The sequence below is a fragment of the Schistocerca piceifrons genome, chromosome 1, assembly GCF_021461385.2.
Source record: "Schistocerca piceifrons isolate TAMUIC-IGC-003096 chromosome 1, iqSchPice1.1, whole genome shotgun sequence".
Classification (NCBI taxonomy): domain Eukaryota; kingdom Metazoa; phylum Arthropoda; class Insecta; order Orthoptera; family Acrididae; genus Schistocerca; species Schistocerca piceifrons.
In genome coordinates, this window is record NC_060138.1 from 1111808642 (window position 1) to 1111823667 (window position 15026).

Genomic DNA, 15026 nt, shown 5'->3' on the forward strand with positions numbered 1-15026 from the left:
CCCTACTAGAAATGTTATAGTTGCAAAACTTAGTCAGTTCTGCTAGTTTGACACTAGCATGAATATTTATAGAGTTATACTAGTTTCAGACCAATGTCACATACCAGTACTGCAGTTTTCTTGTCACGTGATACTTCGTTGACCTAATAGCAGTGATCTTGTGTGGTTATAAAAAAACTTCTTTTGAAATAATGAAGTTTGTACTGCACAATGACCACAACCAGTATTTTTATTAGCGAAGTAGTTAGTCAATTAGGGTACCTGTATATCACCTATTTCCATTTTTTGAACAAACTGGACACAAAATAAATTACACATCACAACAGACATTTAACATTTTACATCTCAGTTACTAAACGCTTGTAAAAGTGAAAATGTATACTAACTATGGCCTATTAGAGTAAAATTTCAGTGTTAATGCTGGTACAAAGTCACACTATCATTCAGGGCAACTTTAGATTGGTCTTAAAAAACAAAGAAGTTTTCCTATATCTAATGCTCTTGGCAAATTTACATCATGCCAGAAGTACATCAGATGCTAATAAGAAGTAAAAACAAACGGTGTTAATACAGTAGTGCAGGTTTACTTTGAAATTTCAGGATATTGGTATCGACCTGGCACTGTTCCAGTTAAATCACTGTTGCCAGAAGCTCCTTTCATAGACAACATAATTAAAGAATACTCACAAGCCTACGAAATTGTAGGAAATTAGGAAGTGAACTGAAATATTAGCCATAAATCAGAGATGTTATAAGACTACTACTATTAGTTTAAAATATGCAAATAGGTGGGGCAGCACCCATTTGAAACAAAAGCGGTATTTTGTACAAAGATACCCTGACTGGTAAAAAGTTGCCCTGACTGACTGTCATTAGTTAATTAGTTTCATGTTCCATGGATCAATTGCACAATTAACTGTGATGATGTGGAATGAGTGATTTTATGTACACACTACAAACTAACTTTTAGCTATTGCTACATGCTGAACATTTATTGAAGGGTTTGCAATAGTAATTCCTATGGAATAGGAGGAGTTGTCAAGGAGGAACTTTCTAAGTTTGTTTTCAAATTTTACTTTGCTGTCAATCATACATGTTATATCACTGGGTAAGAGAGAAAAAAATTTTAGTTGCAGCACTGTGCAACCCTCTTTGTGCTAAAGACAACCTTAATGTGGAATAATGAAATTTTTCCTTCTGGTATTATAATTACGTACTGCAGTGGATTATTTACAACAAACTTCACGGGGGACTGAAACAGTAGTCAGAATGCCCAACACCTTAAACAGATGTCTACAGCATGACTGTGGGTGTGCACTACATATTACCCTTATAACACTTTTTTGAGAAACCATGTCTTTCTTAAAGATGCATCACCCCAGAAAATTATTCCATATGACACTACTATTGCCCCCCCCCCCCCCCACCCCAGATTTGGAATGATTCTAAGTGCAAATTTGGTTGCACTAAGTTGTTTTAGGAGTAATGGCATTTACCTCCAGATCAGGATAGTCATGCTGCAGGAGTTTGCCCTTGTGAGTTCCGGGGAGCACGTACAAACAGCCGTTCCTGGTAGTCACCCTCTCCATGGCTGTCCACGCTGCCACTATGCGATCAGCTGGCCTAAAGGGAAAGTAATGGAGGTCCTGTAACAGAAAACTGAAGTTCACAGAAGAGACAGGACAAAGCAGTGAATTAGTAAACTGTAATTGTGGAAGTAAGACGTGTCAATTACAAGTCACTTTATTATTACAAGATTTGGATGAGAGAGACAGAGATGAGGCTGGAGACAGAAATGAAATGAGAAATAAAGGAAATGGAAGGTGGACGAGGAGTGTGGATGGGGATGAACTGGGGTGAAGGGGGAACAAGAAAACTTTGAAACATTTTACTCACCTGATGTGCAGGGTGTACAGAGGTAGCCTTCCCTGAGTCTGGAGGTTTATTTATAAGCATTGTATGCATTGCCTTTATGTTGGGTCCAGTAAAGCACTCAACGTAGTCAAGCAGCTGCAATAAATGTTACAGTAATATTATAATAATTTTAAGAATTTTAATGGAGATGTTACTTATGTAGACTAATAAAAGTGCCACTTTAAATTTTTTTTTTTTTTTTTTTTTTTTTTGGCTGCGTTATTTATCCTGGAAAGGCAATGAACATTAAGTCCTCTCTTACATCTAATGACAATGACTGTGGGCATAACATGGGTTCATGAGTAATGAAGAAAGTGGTGAAGCTGACAAATGAAATTAGAAAGAAATGCAATTCCAAGAAGATTTGAGAATTTGCTTCACCATTTGACAGGGAGAAATGGTCATATATATTAATTTTTTTATTGAAGAGTGTTGATGCTGACAAAAGTAAGTGATTCAGTAGTTTCTTAAATGCAACAGGACATTGAATTCCACAGACAGTGCAGGGTAACCTGTTCCAGAGGTAGACAGCAGCAGTGGGGAAGGAATTTTTGTATGTTTTTATTTTACAGATAGATACAGTTGGATATTGGATAAGAGAGGCCTTATGTTGTAATTATGATGATTTGCTAGGAACTTAATCTGTTATGGAAGGTACTGTGGTGCACACACACTGAGGACTTGAAGAGGTAGACACAGCATATGGCTGTCAAGTAAGTTTTCTAACCACATCATCCTAACTTGGTGTATGGAGCATCGATATGGTCATACAGACAGATGTTGCAGATATAAGCCCACACGGGTCCACGTTTTCACTTTTAGTCCTAACTGCCTAGGGATTTTATTGCTCAACGCAATAGCACAGGCTCCACCAAATTAATGATTGCACAAATTTATGTTAAACATCCTTTGGAATGTAGAGGTAATGTTAATGATTTCACTCATTTTATGTAGCAGAAACCAGTAATAAACAAATACTCTAACTAAGAAGTAGTCAACAAAAGCAACAGAAAATAATACTAAAGCATCAAAGGTAGAGAAAATTAAAATACTTTACAAAAGAATAATGTAGAATCACAAGCAACATCAACAGCTATGTTGCCTGTCTTTAACAAAGTATGTTAATGTTTTCAACTGTCATTTTTTAAATACCTTTTCATGTGACTGACTAAAATGTAAAAAAATCAACACACTGTCAGAGCACAGCATGTGTAACACATGGTGCTGTGGTTACTTCTGACAATGCTAACACACTCAGTCCCAAAACTTAATAAGCTCTCCCCCATTGTTCCTACATGTTACCTGTAAAACCTTTCTTAGAGCAAAAGCTACGTGTCGTATATCCACCATTTTGATATAAGGCCAATGATTAATCATAACTAGAACAGCCATTGAAGAACGTTATTATAAGTAAAGGAAACTTTTGTTTTGGATTTGTACATCAGCATTGGACACACACTGTGTATAATGAGCTCCTGAAAAGGACTGCAAACAGCATAGTTGGCACATCACTTTGCACAAAGTAATGCGGGTAAACTAGAAGATGCATAGGGTGGGCACATTTCTCACATTATGAAGATCCATTACACACCATAGTTGGTGTATACAGTGATAACATTATAAACAGTTAAAATATCTGAGATGTATGGTCTTATTATAAGGTAGATGAAACCTGCTGTGTTTTGCTTTAGCAATGCTGGAGAGTTGAAAATTCAGTATCAGTGCAACTGTCATTTTCCAATTAACTGTACACTCTCTTCAAAATCTTTTTAACTTCCCTTTCCCACACTTATTTTAGCTCCTTTACATCTATATTCATCAAATCTCTGCATGAGACACCATCCCTGATGGAATTAAGGGTGCTGTGCAATTTTACTAAGTCACTACAAACTCTAGACTTCTGGGTCTGTTTGACTAGCCTCAGTGTAGCCATTTCAACCAAAGAAGTGCAAATCCTTCAAGTATTTAACAGATTTCAGCATAAGCATACCTACTATATGTAGATAGTGTTTTTGAATACAAAATATTGTCAACTTTTTCTAAATTCCTTCGCCTTAAAAAATTATTATAAGTAAAACATTCTGTGACACACAAAGTATCCTTTTACAGAAATGTATCGTTCTTTGAGCTGACATAGTAGTTGTCCTATCCAAAGCCCCACTTGTTGACATCAGTGCCAAGCCTGCTAGAAGAATTTTTTATCGAAGAAACAGAAACCACAGTATCCTGTAAGTAGGTACGAAAACCAAGGTCAAAACGAGGGCCCATGCATTATCCAGAAAATCCTAGTATACTTGGCGTGTGGCAGGTTCCACTAATGAGTATTCTATCTCAACAGCTACGCACACAATAGGTACATTCTCCACCTTCAGGAGTTTTGAAGTTTGCACCATCCTCGCATCCGCAACACTGTGTGATAATTTCTAAAGCACACCCAGTGCTTACTTTATCGATTCCATTGCAAGAGCAACTTTCAGTAAACAACTGGAAGAAATGAGGACAGATCTGTCATTTTATCAGGTCGCATTTCAATAAATGCATCCTCGGTTTTTATGTTGGATCATCAGTTAAGTAAACCACGTAACCATTTAGACAGCTACCATACCTTCCACACTAAAAATACCTCTTATACAGGCTTTCCATCTGTGGATGGCATATCTGCAGTGATGAGAACTCCCTTGCTTAGTATGCTGAAGGTCTCCCAAGTGTCTTCCCAGACAAGCACTACTCCCCCCCCCCCCCCCCCCCCCCCAATCTACTCCGCAAAATTATTTTCTGTGCTATATCCTCACACACATCAATCCATCCACCACCTCCAACCCAAGAATCAGTTACCAAATAGTGCTCCCCTCATCTCCCATCACCCTCGAGTGGAACAACTGAACCAAATCCTTTGCCAGTCTCAGTCCATCCCTATGCCACTCTCACTCCCAACCCCTTGCCACAGTGATTCATATCCGAGTGAAAGATCAAAATACAAGACCCACCCAGTCCACACACCCAGCACTTCTGCCATGTCACATACCAACTCTGCTGCACACATTGCATAGCTTTTTATGGCAATATGACTACCAACAAGCTGTCCACCACGATGACTGACCACCACCAAACTGTTGCCAAGAACAAAGTTGACCACCCAGTGGCCCAACATGCACCTGGGCACATTCTCTATTTCAGTGGCTCCTTCATCACCTGAGCCCTTCCCTCCATTACCAGCTTTTCTGAACTACACAGATGGGAATAACCCATGCAACACACTCTTCATGCACCCAATCATCCCAGCCTCAATCTCCGAGAACTCACTGTCCCAACGTCTTCCACCCAACAGTTCCCCTTCCCTTCATCCTGTCATCCCCTCCCAATTCATGTCCCCACGTCACCTTCACCTTCAGCATAAACCACTCTCCACCAACTCTTAGGGTCAAGCATCAGAGATCTAGCCTGTCTATCACGCCTCCCTCCCTCCCGCTTTCCTAGACAGCAAACTGGATCCCTCCTTCAGAGCTGCCAGCCACCTTCTTCCTTCTTCCTACCCCACACCTCACCCTCTCCCTCTACCCACCTCACCCAACACAAAAACTGCTCCACCATAATGTGCAATCCTTGCACTGTGCACCCAGCCAGATATGTAGGGGCACAAGTTTGTTTCTTTTTCCTTTTTTCCTTTGTGTGGGCGTGTTCTTTTTAAATTACAGACTCTTTTGACAATTTGGTAGGTTAAATTTTGCTTACTTTTATCTATAGTGCTTTTTATGCAGGAGTGAGCGTGTTAAGTTGGTAAAATATAACGTAAAATATCCTCTTTCAGTGAGAAAATCTTTACATCTGCAAACAGTTCATAGAATGACTTTCAGACTATTCCTTTGCCAGTCCATTCTCAAACAGCATTTGCGAAGAACACTGAACTATTTCTGTGCAAGCTCTAAATTTTATCACAAGGGTCATTTCTCCTTATGTATGGGAAGCCAACACAATATTTATTCACTCTGAGAAGAAAGTTGGTGATTGAAATGTTCTGAACATATTTTGCCACAGTTAAAAACATTGTTTTAATGTGTCCTACCACACCTTGTTAATCATATCTTTGAGACTCCCACCTCATCTCTTCAGTACAGTACAAAACTAGCCACCCTTCATTGACATTTTTAATATCCTCTATCAGTCATATGGGTTAAGGATCCTACACTGCACAGCAATATTCCACAAGAAGACAAATACGCAAAATATAAATACAGGCAGTATCTTTAGTATGTTTGCTGCAGCTTCCAGGCCTCACATGCAAAATGTTGTAATCGGATCTTGTTAGAAACTCTGAAATTTTTATAGAAATGACTTTTGGTCATTATGTTTACTCCCTTAATTGCCTTAAAGTAATTATTTTATTTCTATTCCTGTGACACATCATCTTAACTACAGAATTAACTTTTACAACTGCCCTCATTTTTTTTTCTTCCTACAATTTGTTTTCCATCAGGAATCTCTGGGCATGTGAATTTAATTCTTTTTATTTATCTATCATAATATTTAAACATCTGAAACTGCTGTTTTATCAGTTAAAAAACAATGGATGATGTAACCTACTTATATCGACTATACAATGTAATCAAAAATCCACTTTTTGTTACAAGATGTACATATATATTTTTTTTAATGGTAATCGCCATACAAACATTTAAAATGTAAATCGTTATTGCACAATGGACAAAGTACCACAGACAAAGATTTAAATGAAAGAAAGGATTATACATAAAATGAAATCCCAGCAAACTGAGAAATGGGAATAATGAATGCAATAACATGGACAAATATACAGAATGATAAAAGGGAAGATATTTGTTCCAGTACTATACTATGAGCACATGTAATCAAACAGTGTGCAATACATGTGCCTCCACAGCTGGTACAGAGCGGTCACCTCACAACGTGGACAGACGGCGCAACAAGCACTGTGCCGTGTGCACAACAGCCCAACATAAGTCCGTTGCACCACAGGCCATCGGCCTTGTATGCGCACCTAAGGGACTGTATATTGACGTGTTCTGTAGTTAGAAGACTTTGAGATTATGTGGAATCAGAATAAAACTTGGCTGGCATTCTGATAAACTGTCTGCTCTCACCGACCAGCAGCAGACTCTCTCTATGGCACTAAACAAATCGGCAGCCTCAATGATGAAACCCTCACTGTTTCCTCTGTATGACAATTCTGTGGAAGATTATGATGCATATCAAAAATGCCTTCGGCAACATTTTCAAGCAATTGGAGTGCATAAGCTTTATTTCTGTCATGGAATTCTCCTCGTATTTATCACCTTTTGTGTCAGCTAGCTAGATGTTTTTAAGGAACCTGCCAGTCTCTCTTTTGAAGAAATGTGTCAAGTGCTCTCTACTTACCATTGTAAATGGACTCAGAGTAACGATGCTCGCTTCGAGTACTACCATTGCCAAAATTGCAAGGATAAATCCCATCTACCTAGTTCAGAGAACCAGTTGGTAGAGGAAAGGATGCAGATGGTCCCGGTCCTGAAGCAACCATTGAAATTGAGAACTTTATGCTTAGCTGCCCAAGTCCCTCTGGGTTGTCAACTTGTTCTTGGCAACAGTCTGGTGATGGCCGTTGATCCTAGTGGACAGCTAGTTGGTAGTCATACCAACATAAAAAGCTGTACAGGTTCTGCAGCAGAGTTGGTATCACATGGCTGCCTTCACAGGTGGCTCAGCCTATGATGGGGTAGGATGAGCCTGTGACAGGGCTGGAGTACGAAGTGCTGGGTGTGTGGATTCGGCAGGTCTTGCACTTGGATCTTCAACAGGGACATGACCCCTGTGGTAAGGGTTTGGGAATGGGAGAGGCATAGGGGTGGACTAGGACACTGTATAAGTTGAATGGGGGATGGAACACCATTTTAGGAGGAGAGGAAAGGATCTTGGGTAGGATGTCACTGATTTCAGGAATTCTGTGGAGCATGTAGAAGATGGGCATGCAGTGTGATTTTGGAGTGAGGAGGGAGATGGACTTGAGGAAAGGTCCTGGGAAGACCTTTTTGATTTCAGTCCAGACTGGATGTTATGATGGTCTTCCAAAACGGGATCATTATGGCAGACCTTGTAACTGGAGGGGTCAGACAGTTGGCAGAGGCTTTCTGCCAGGAAGTCACTGCAACTCATCATGACAGTGGTGGAACCTTTGTCTGTGGGGAGGATGATTAGGTCAGGACCTGCTTTCAGGTTCTGTATTGATGTCCTTTTTTCTGATGTAATGTTAGTGTTGTTATGAAGCGACCTGGGGACAGATAGTGTGGCCAAGTTGGTGAGTACAGAATTCCTGGAAGGTGACAAAGTCACAATTGGATGGTGGTATGAACTGGGAAATACATGGTTCAATGTTAGGATTAGGTTGGCTTTGGTTGGAGGGACTGGTTGCAAAGAACTGTTTCCACTGCAAGGATCAGGGGAAGGAGAGGAGACAAGTTCTGCCACAGAGATCTCATAAGTTCAACATAACTTCCAATCCCTAAGGAAATCCATAGGCTCTTCCTAAAACCTATCGCAGTAAGTCCACCTCCATCCTCACAACCTCATCCCAATGACCCCCCCCCCTCCACACACACACACACACACACACACACACACACACACACACACACACACACACAAAATTCTGGATGCCACACTGCAGCTAGCTATTGTTCTCCCACTTCAAGAATGTCCGCTCTTGTTGACTAACACATCCAACCAATAGCACAAAAGCTAGCCTAACACACCAAAGATACACTACTGGCCATTAAAATTGCTACACCAAGAAGAAATGCAGATGATAAACAGGTATTCATTGGACAAATATATTATACTAAAACTGACATGTGATTACATTTTCATGCAATTTAGGTGCATAGATCCTGAGAAATCAGTACCCAGAACAACCACCTCTGGCCGTAATAACGGCCTTGATATGCCTGGGCATTGAGTCAAACAGAGCTTGGATGGTGCGTACAGGTACAGCTGCCCATGCAGCTTCAACACAATACCACAGTTCATCAAGAGTAGTGACTGGCATATTGTGACGAGCCAGTTGCTCGGTCACCACTGACCAGACGTTTTCATTGGTGAGAGATCTGGAGAATGTGCTGGCCAGGGCAGCAGTCGAACATTTCCTGTATCCAGAAAGGTCTGTACAGGACCTGCAACATGCAGTCGTGCATTATCCTGCTGAAATGTAGGGTTTCACAGGGATCGAATGAAGGGTAGGGCCACGGGTCGTAACACATCTGAAATGTAACGTCCACTGTTCAAAGTGCCGTCAATGCGATCAAGAAGTGACCGAGACGTGTAACCAATGGCACCCCATACCATCACAGCGGGTGATACGCCAGTATGGCAATGACAAACACATGCTTCCAATGTGCGTTCACCGCAATGTCACCAAACACCGATACGACCATCATGATGCTGTATACAGAACCTGGATTCATCCGAAAAAATAACGTTTTGCCATTCATGCACCCTGGTTCGTCGTTGAGTACATCATCGCAGGCACTCCTGTCTGTGACGCAGCGTCAAGGGTAACCGCAGCCACAGTCTCCGAGCTGATAGTCCATGCTGCTGCAAACGTCGTCGAACCATTTGTGCAGATGGTTGTTGTCTTGCAAACGTCCCCATCTGTTGACTCAGGGATTGAGACGTGGCTGCATGATCCGTTACAGCCATGCGGATAAGATGCCTGTCATCTCGACTGCTAGTGAAACGAGGCCATTGGGATCCAGCACAGCGTTCCGTATTACCCTCCTGAACTCACCGATTCCACATTCTGCTAACAGTAATTGGATCTCGATCAATGTGAGCAGCAATGTCGCGATACGATAAAGCACACTCACGATAGGCTACAATCCGACCTTTATCAAGTCGAAAACGTGATGGTATGCATTTCTCCTCCTTACACAAGGCATCACAACAACGTTTCCCCAGGCAACGCTGGTCAACTGCTGTTTGTGTATGAGAAATCGGTTGGAAACTTTCCTCATGTCAGCATGTTGCAGGTGTCGCCACGGGCGCCAACTTTGTGTGAATGCTCTGAAAAGCTAATCATTTGCGTATCACAGCATCTTCTTCCTGTCCGTTAAATTTCGCGTCTGTAGCACGTCATCTTCATAGTGTAGTAATTTCAATGGCCAGTAGTGAAATAACCACTTCCTTCACCAACTCTACACCATCCCCTCCATTTTACCTGCTGGATCCACACCCGTCACTGTTGATGCCACCTCCTTACATGCCAACATCTCTCATGCCATTGGGCTTGCTGCTATTGAACTCTATCTCTTCCAGTCACCTTCAGACTCTAAATTCACTACCTCATTCCTCATACACCTTACCAACTATACCCTACCACACAACTAATTTCCTTTGAAGGGCAGGTACACAAACAAATCTGTGGCACAGCCCCATGGGCACCCACATGGCACCCTTCTATGTCAGCCTGTTTATGGGCCATCTAGAGGAAACCTTCCCTGCCTCCCACAACTCCCTACACCTAGTCTGGTTCAGGTTCACTGATGATATCTTCATTATCTGGAGTCAAGAGCCAAGACATCCTCACCTCATTCCTTCACAACCTCAACGTCTCTCCCATCTGTTTCAGCCAGGCCTCTTCAACTCAATGTGGTACCTTCCTGGACGTTGACCTCCACCTCTCTGACAGTTCCATCCGTAACTTTGTCCACATTAAATCTACTAATCAACAGTACCTGTACTTCAACATCTGCTGTCCCTTCCACACCAAAAAATCCCTCCCACACCCTGGCTACCTGTGCACCATGAATCTGCAGTGATGAAAACTAATTTTCTCAGTATGCTGAAGGTCTCACAATGGCCACCACAGACAGACACTACCCCCAAATCTAGTCCACAAACAGACTTCCCATGCCACATCCTCATATGCCCCCAATCCTCCCACTACCCCCCAAGAATCAAATACAAAGTAGGCCCCTCTTGTGATCCAAAATCACCCTGGACTGCAACAAAAGAACCATACATTTTGATAGGTCTTTGATTATCTATCATTGTGCCCTGAAATGAGAGACATTATCCAGCATCCTCCCCCCCCCCCTCCTCCCCCCCCCCCCAAGTGGTTTTCCACTGCCCATCCAATGTTCACAACATCTTAGTTCATCCCTATACTACTCTCACTCCCAACCCGTTGCTACAGTAATCACATCCCTTCATCCCTTTGGAAGACCAAGATGAAAGACCTGCCCAATCCATGCACTCAGCACTTCCGCCATGTCATATACCATCCGATGCAAACATTGCACAGTTTTTTATGTCAGTATGATCAGCTGATGACAAGGATGAATGACCATAATCAAACTGTTGCCAAGGACCAAGTTGACCACCCAGTAGTACAGGGTGATTCAAAAAGAATACCACAACTTTAAAAATGTGTATTTAATGAAAGAAACATAATATAACCTTCTGTTATACATCATTACAAAGAGTATTTAAAAAGGTTTTTTTTTTTCACTCAAAAACAAGTTCAGAGATGTTCAATATGGCCCCCTCCAGACACACGAGCAATATCAACCCGATACTCCAACTCGTTCCACACTCTCTGTAGCATATCAGGCGTAACAACAGTTTGGATAGCTGCTGTTATTTCTCGTTTCAAATCATCAATGGTGGCTGGGAGAGGTGGCCGAAACACCATATCCTTAACATACCCCCATAAAAAAAATCGAAGGGGTAAGATCAGGGCTTCTTGGAGGCCAGTGATGAAGTGCTCTGTCATGGGCTGCCTCGGGTAGTTTGGTTTTCAGCCTAGTCAACAGCGCCTCAAGCGAACAAATGTACAACTAAATGAAACTTTATAGCTCCCTTAATTCGCCGACAGATAGTGCTTAGCTCTGCCTTTTGTCGTTGCAGAGTTTTAAATTCCTAAAGTTGTGGTATTCTTTTTGAATCACCCTGTATAATGTGCAGCTGAGAGTAATATGCTCATTTTCAATGACTGCTTCACAACCTAGACCACCTGTATCCTCTCCTCCACCACCAGCTCCTCTGAAGTGCACAGGTGTGAGATATCCTTGCAACACATACTTCGCTCCCAGGTCATCCTTGCCCCCATCTCCTGTAACCCACACCCTCCACGCAACTGTTTCCCCTACCTCTGCCCTTCACCCCCCTCGCAATTCACTTCGCCTTCAGCATGTGGTGCTCGCCATCGGTTCTGACAACTGGGCATCACACATCTTGTCCATGCACCTGCTACCCCTCCATCCTGCATTCCTAGCCTGCTAACTGGCTGCCTCCCTCCAAGCCATCCACCTCCAAAATCTTGTCCTGCTTCCTGCCTCACACCTCTCTCTCTCCCCCTACCCACCTCACACTAGTCCACCTGGCGATCTGCAACTCCGGCAGTGCTATGTGTGCATACTCTAACTCTAAAAAGTTTTCTTTCATCTGACTGTTGATGAAGGTCTCCTTTACTCCCAAAGTATTTACATTCTACCACAACTTTTCTATAAAATTTCATCAGATAGTGTAAGGTCATCCTTGACAAACTGCATGATATTCCCCTGAAAAGTCTGCCTGATACACCCACCCTTTAGCACTTCTGCCCCACCATTTGTAAATCTCACAATATCAAATACAGAGCAATGTTTGAAACCATATGTGCTGTAGACACGTTTTTATCGGACAGATACTGTCTGAGTAATAACTCTGAAGAACCGTCCACCTTGGAGAAACCCAGTACCCACTTGCTGGGCAGCTCTGCAGCATGACTGAAGGAACCCAACTAAATGCCTGCTATATGATAGGGATCCTCTCACCCAGTATTATATTACTGGAGCTCTGAAAACACAAACTTGCTCTTCAACATATCTGTACATTTTGCCACAATGCTAGGTTATGCCTCCTTTGAAAGCAGTCTGTCTCACCTTTTCCATTGGAACACTTAATTACAAATTCAAATATTTCACTCTTTTTATTTTCGTTCTTAACTGCATTATTCATTCCACTTCTTTTACCTCTTATCCCCCTTTGCTTCCTATTCTGTGTTCTGTCATCTTTGAACTGAAATTAGAACTGTGCTTACTAAGGTACTGTCTTTGAACTCTTTGAAGCTCCCACTTTATCTTTGTCTCCCTTTGTCCACACAATTGTGTACTTCTTGACCTAGGGTCTGAGTGACTTGTCCCCATTTTCCAACCTGTCACAACTTATTCTTCACTCCTTTGTTCATGTTGCAAACACTTATGAAAGCTAGCTATAGCATTTTTTTAACTGTTTCTGATGGCAGTTTTTGAAATTTTGGCTCAGAGTAGTATAGGTCAGCCACGTTGTCCATTTGTAATTTTATTCATTAATATCTGAAGCCAAAAAATGCAATAAATTTTAATGAAATAATTTTGGGTTTTGGTCAGATCATTATGAAACACTAAAACAACTAAAGTGCTGACATACGGACCAACTTTGCAGCATTGCTCTTCAGGACACTCTGAACAGGATATCTGCAAAGTCCATCAGCACTTTAGTTGTTTTAGTGTTTCTAATGACAACCGGCACTTAAGTTGTTTTCATGTTTCCGACGACACAGCCTAATACCCAAAATAATTTTATTCATATTGACACAGGTCATTTAAGCCTATGAACATAAAAGCAATAAATTGATTTACTAACAGATTGCATGGTGTGAGTCTCTGCCACAGAGTCCATATATGACCACTGCTTAACTACGTTGACGTTCCTCTTATTGTGGATGGTAGTCAATACTGCTCTATTAACACCCATGTTTTCATTGCAGTGTTTATTACTTTCACACACTGCATGTGCCACAGAGACACAGTTTAGGAGATGCCAAAAATACACCATTTCTTAACCAAGTTTGTATGTTACATTTTGTATTACATGTGAACATTATTTACCAATGGATGAGTGATGTACTTGGCAAAGATTTCATCCCATAAAATGTCTTGAGCTTTATAATACAGGTATTCTCCTGTTGCTCCAGTTTTGGCCAGTGAAATGTCTTTCATCAAAACCATGTTGCCCTTGTCAACGCGTCCATGGCATATGTCAACAAAATGATCCCTGAAACAAAAACAATCTATAGGGGCAAAAGACTTAAAAGAAAGGTGCAAATGTAACAATGGTAAACAACACTTCTGAAGAACTCTTTTCAGTACACTAATAAAAAGCTGCCAGTATATGATGAGTGAAAGATAAGCATTAAAACTGGAAGGAAATGTTAGTGTCCTGAGAATACTGAAAGTGCGCAAAGGAGGGCACAGACAGTGTTATAGGAAAGCAAGCAGGAGGAGATAGTTTAAAAAATTTGAGCTGGACAGTGAAGATACAGGCAGTACCCAATAATGCCACGCAATCCAGTTCTAAAAGGTGGTATAAAGCAATTCACACACAATCAAATCTGTAATATCTGAAATTACTCACCTGCATTCATCAAGAAGGCCATCTTCAATTAAGCCGGGAATAACAATGTAGCCATTTTCTTCATAAAATCTTCTTTGAGCATAGGTTAACAGTTTGTTGTCCAGAGAATATCTAAATTCACTATTACTACTTGGAAAAACTGCTGTAGATGTTAAATTTGGTGTCTGTTGAACTTTGTTAAGGAGAAATATTGCAAGATCTATGGTAACTCAAACCCCCGACACACACACACACACACACACACACACACACACACACACACACACACACCTCCCCGAACCCACTCCCCCTCGTGTCTAACTTGAATTACATATAAAATGAGTCAAATTTGATAAATATTTCATACATTTCTTTCCAAACCTATCTGAAGCTCTTACTAATGTAAGTTCTTAATTTTCCAATAAAAATTAATATGCAAAAGGAAGAACACAGGCAAAAGTCCAAAATACAGAAGTTGGTCATCCAAAATTGTTTCACAGCAGTAGATCAAATTCCTCTTTTCAATATTATGTGAACGCTGAAATGGCAGATATTGAGATCATTGAATAGAAAATCAACTACAATTATACAACTGAAGAAAATCATCTGGAATTTGTGAGATATGATCGAAAACAGATTTTGGAAATGTAACTGACACCTTCTAGCAGCAATTTATCACGGGTTGTTGGAGA

At 41.2% G+C, this 15026-nt stretch overlaps 1 protein-coding gene across 4 annotated transcripts in view; it reads right to left on the reverse strand.

Annotated features, from left to right (window-relative positions):
• LOC124776983 (phytanoyl-CoA dioxygenase, peroxisomal-like) overlaps positions 1-15026 on the reverse strand; it is a 102731-nt gene that overhangs the window by 20621 nt on the left and 67084 nt on the right. For all 4 annotated transcript variants that reach the window (XM_047252252.1, XM_047252237.1, XM_047252245.1 and 1 more), the window contains 4 exons: positions 14356-14519; positions 13830-13995; positions 1897-2010; positions 1497-1646 (listed from right to left, as the gene is read on the reverse strand). In XM_047252252.1, coding sequence (XP_047108208.1) covers positions 1497-1646; positions 1897-2010; positions 13830-13995; positions 14356-14519 — 594 coding nt within the window. The remainder of the gene's footprint in view (positions 1-1496; positions 1647-1896; positions 2011-13829; positions 13996-14355; positions 14520-15026) is intronic.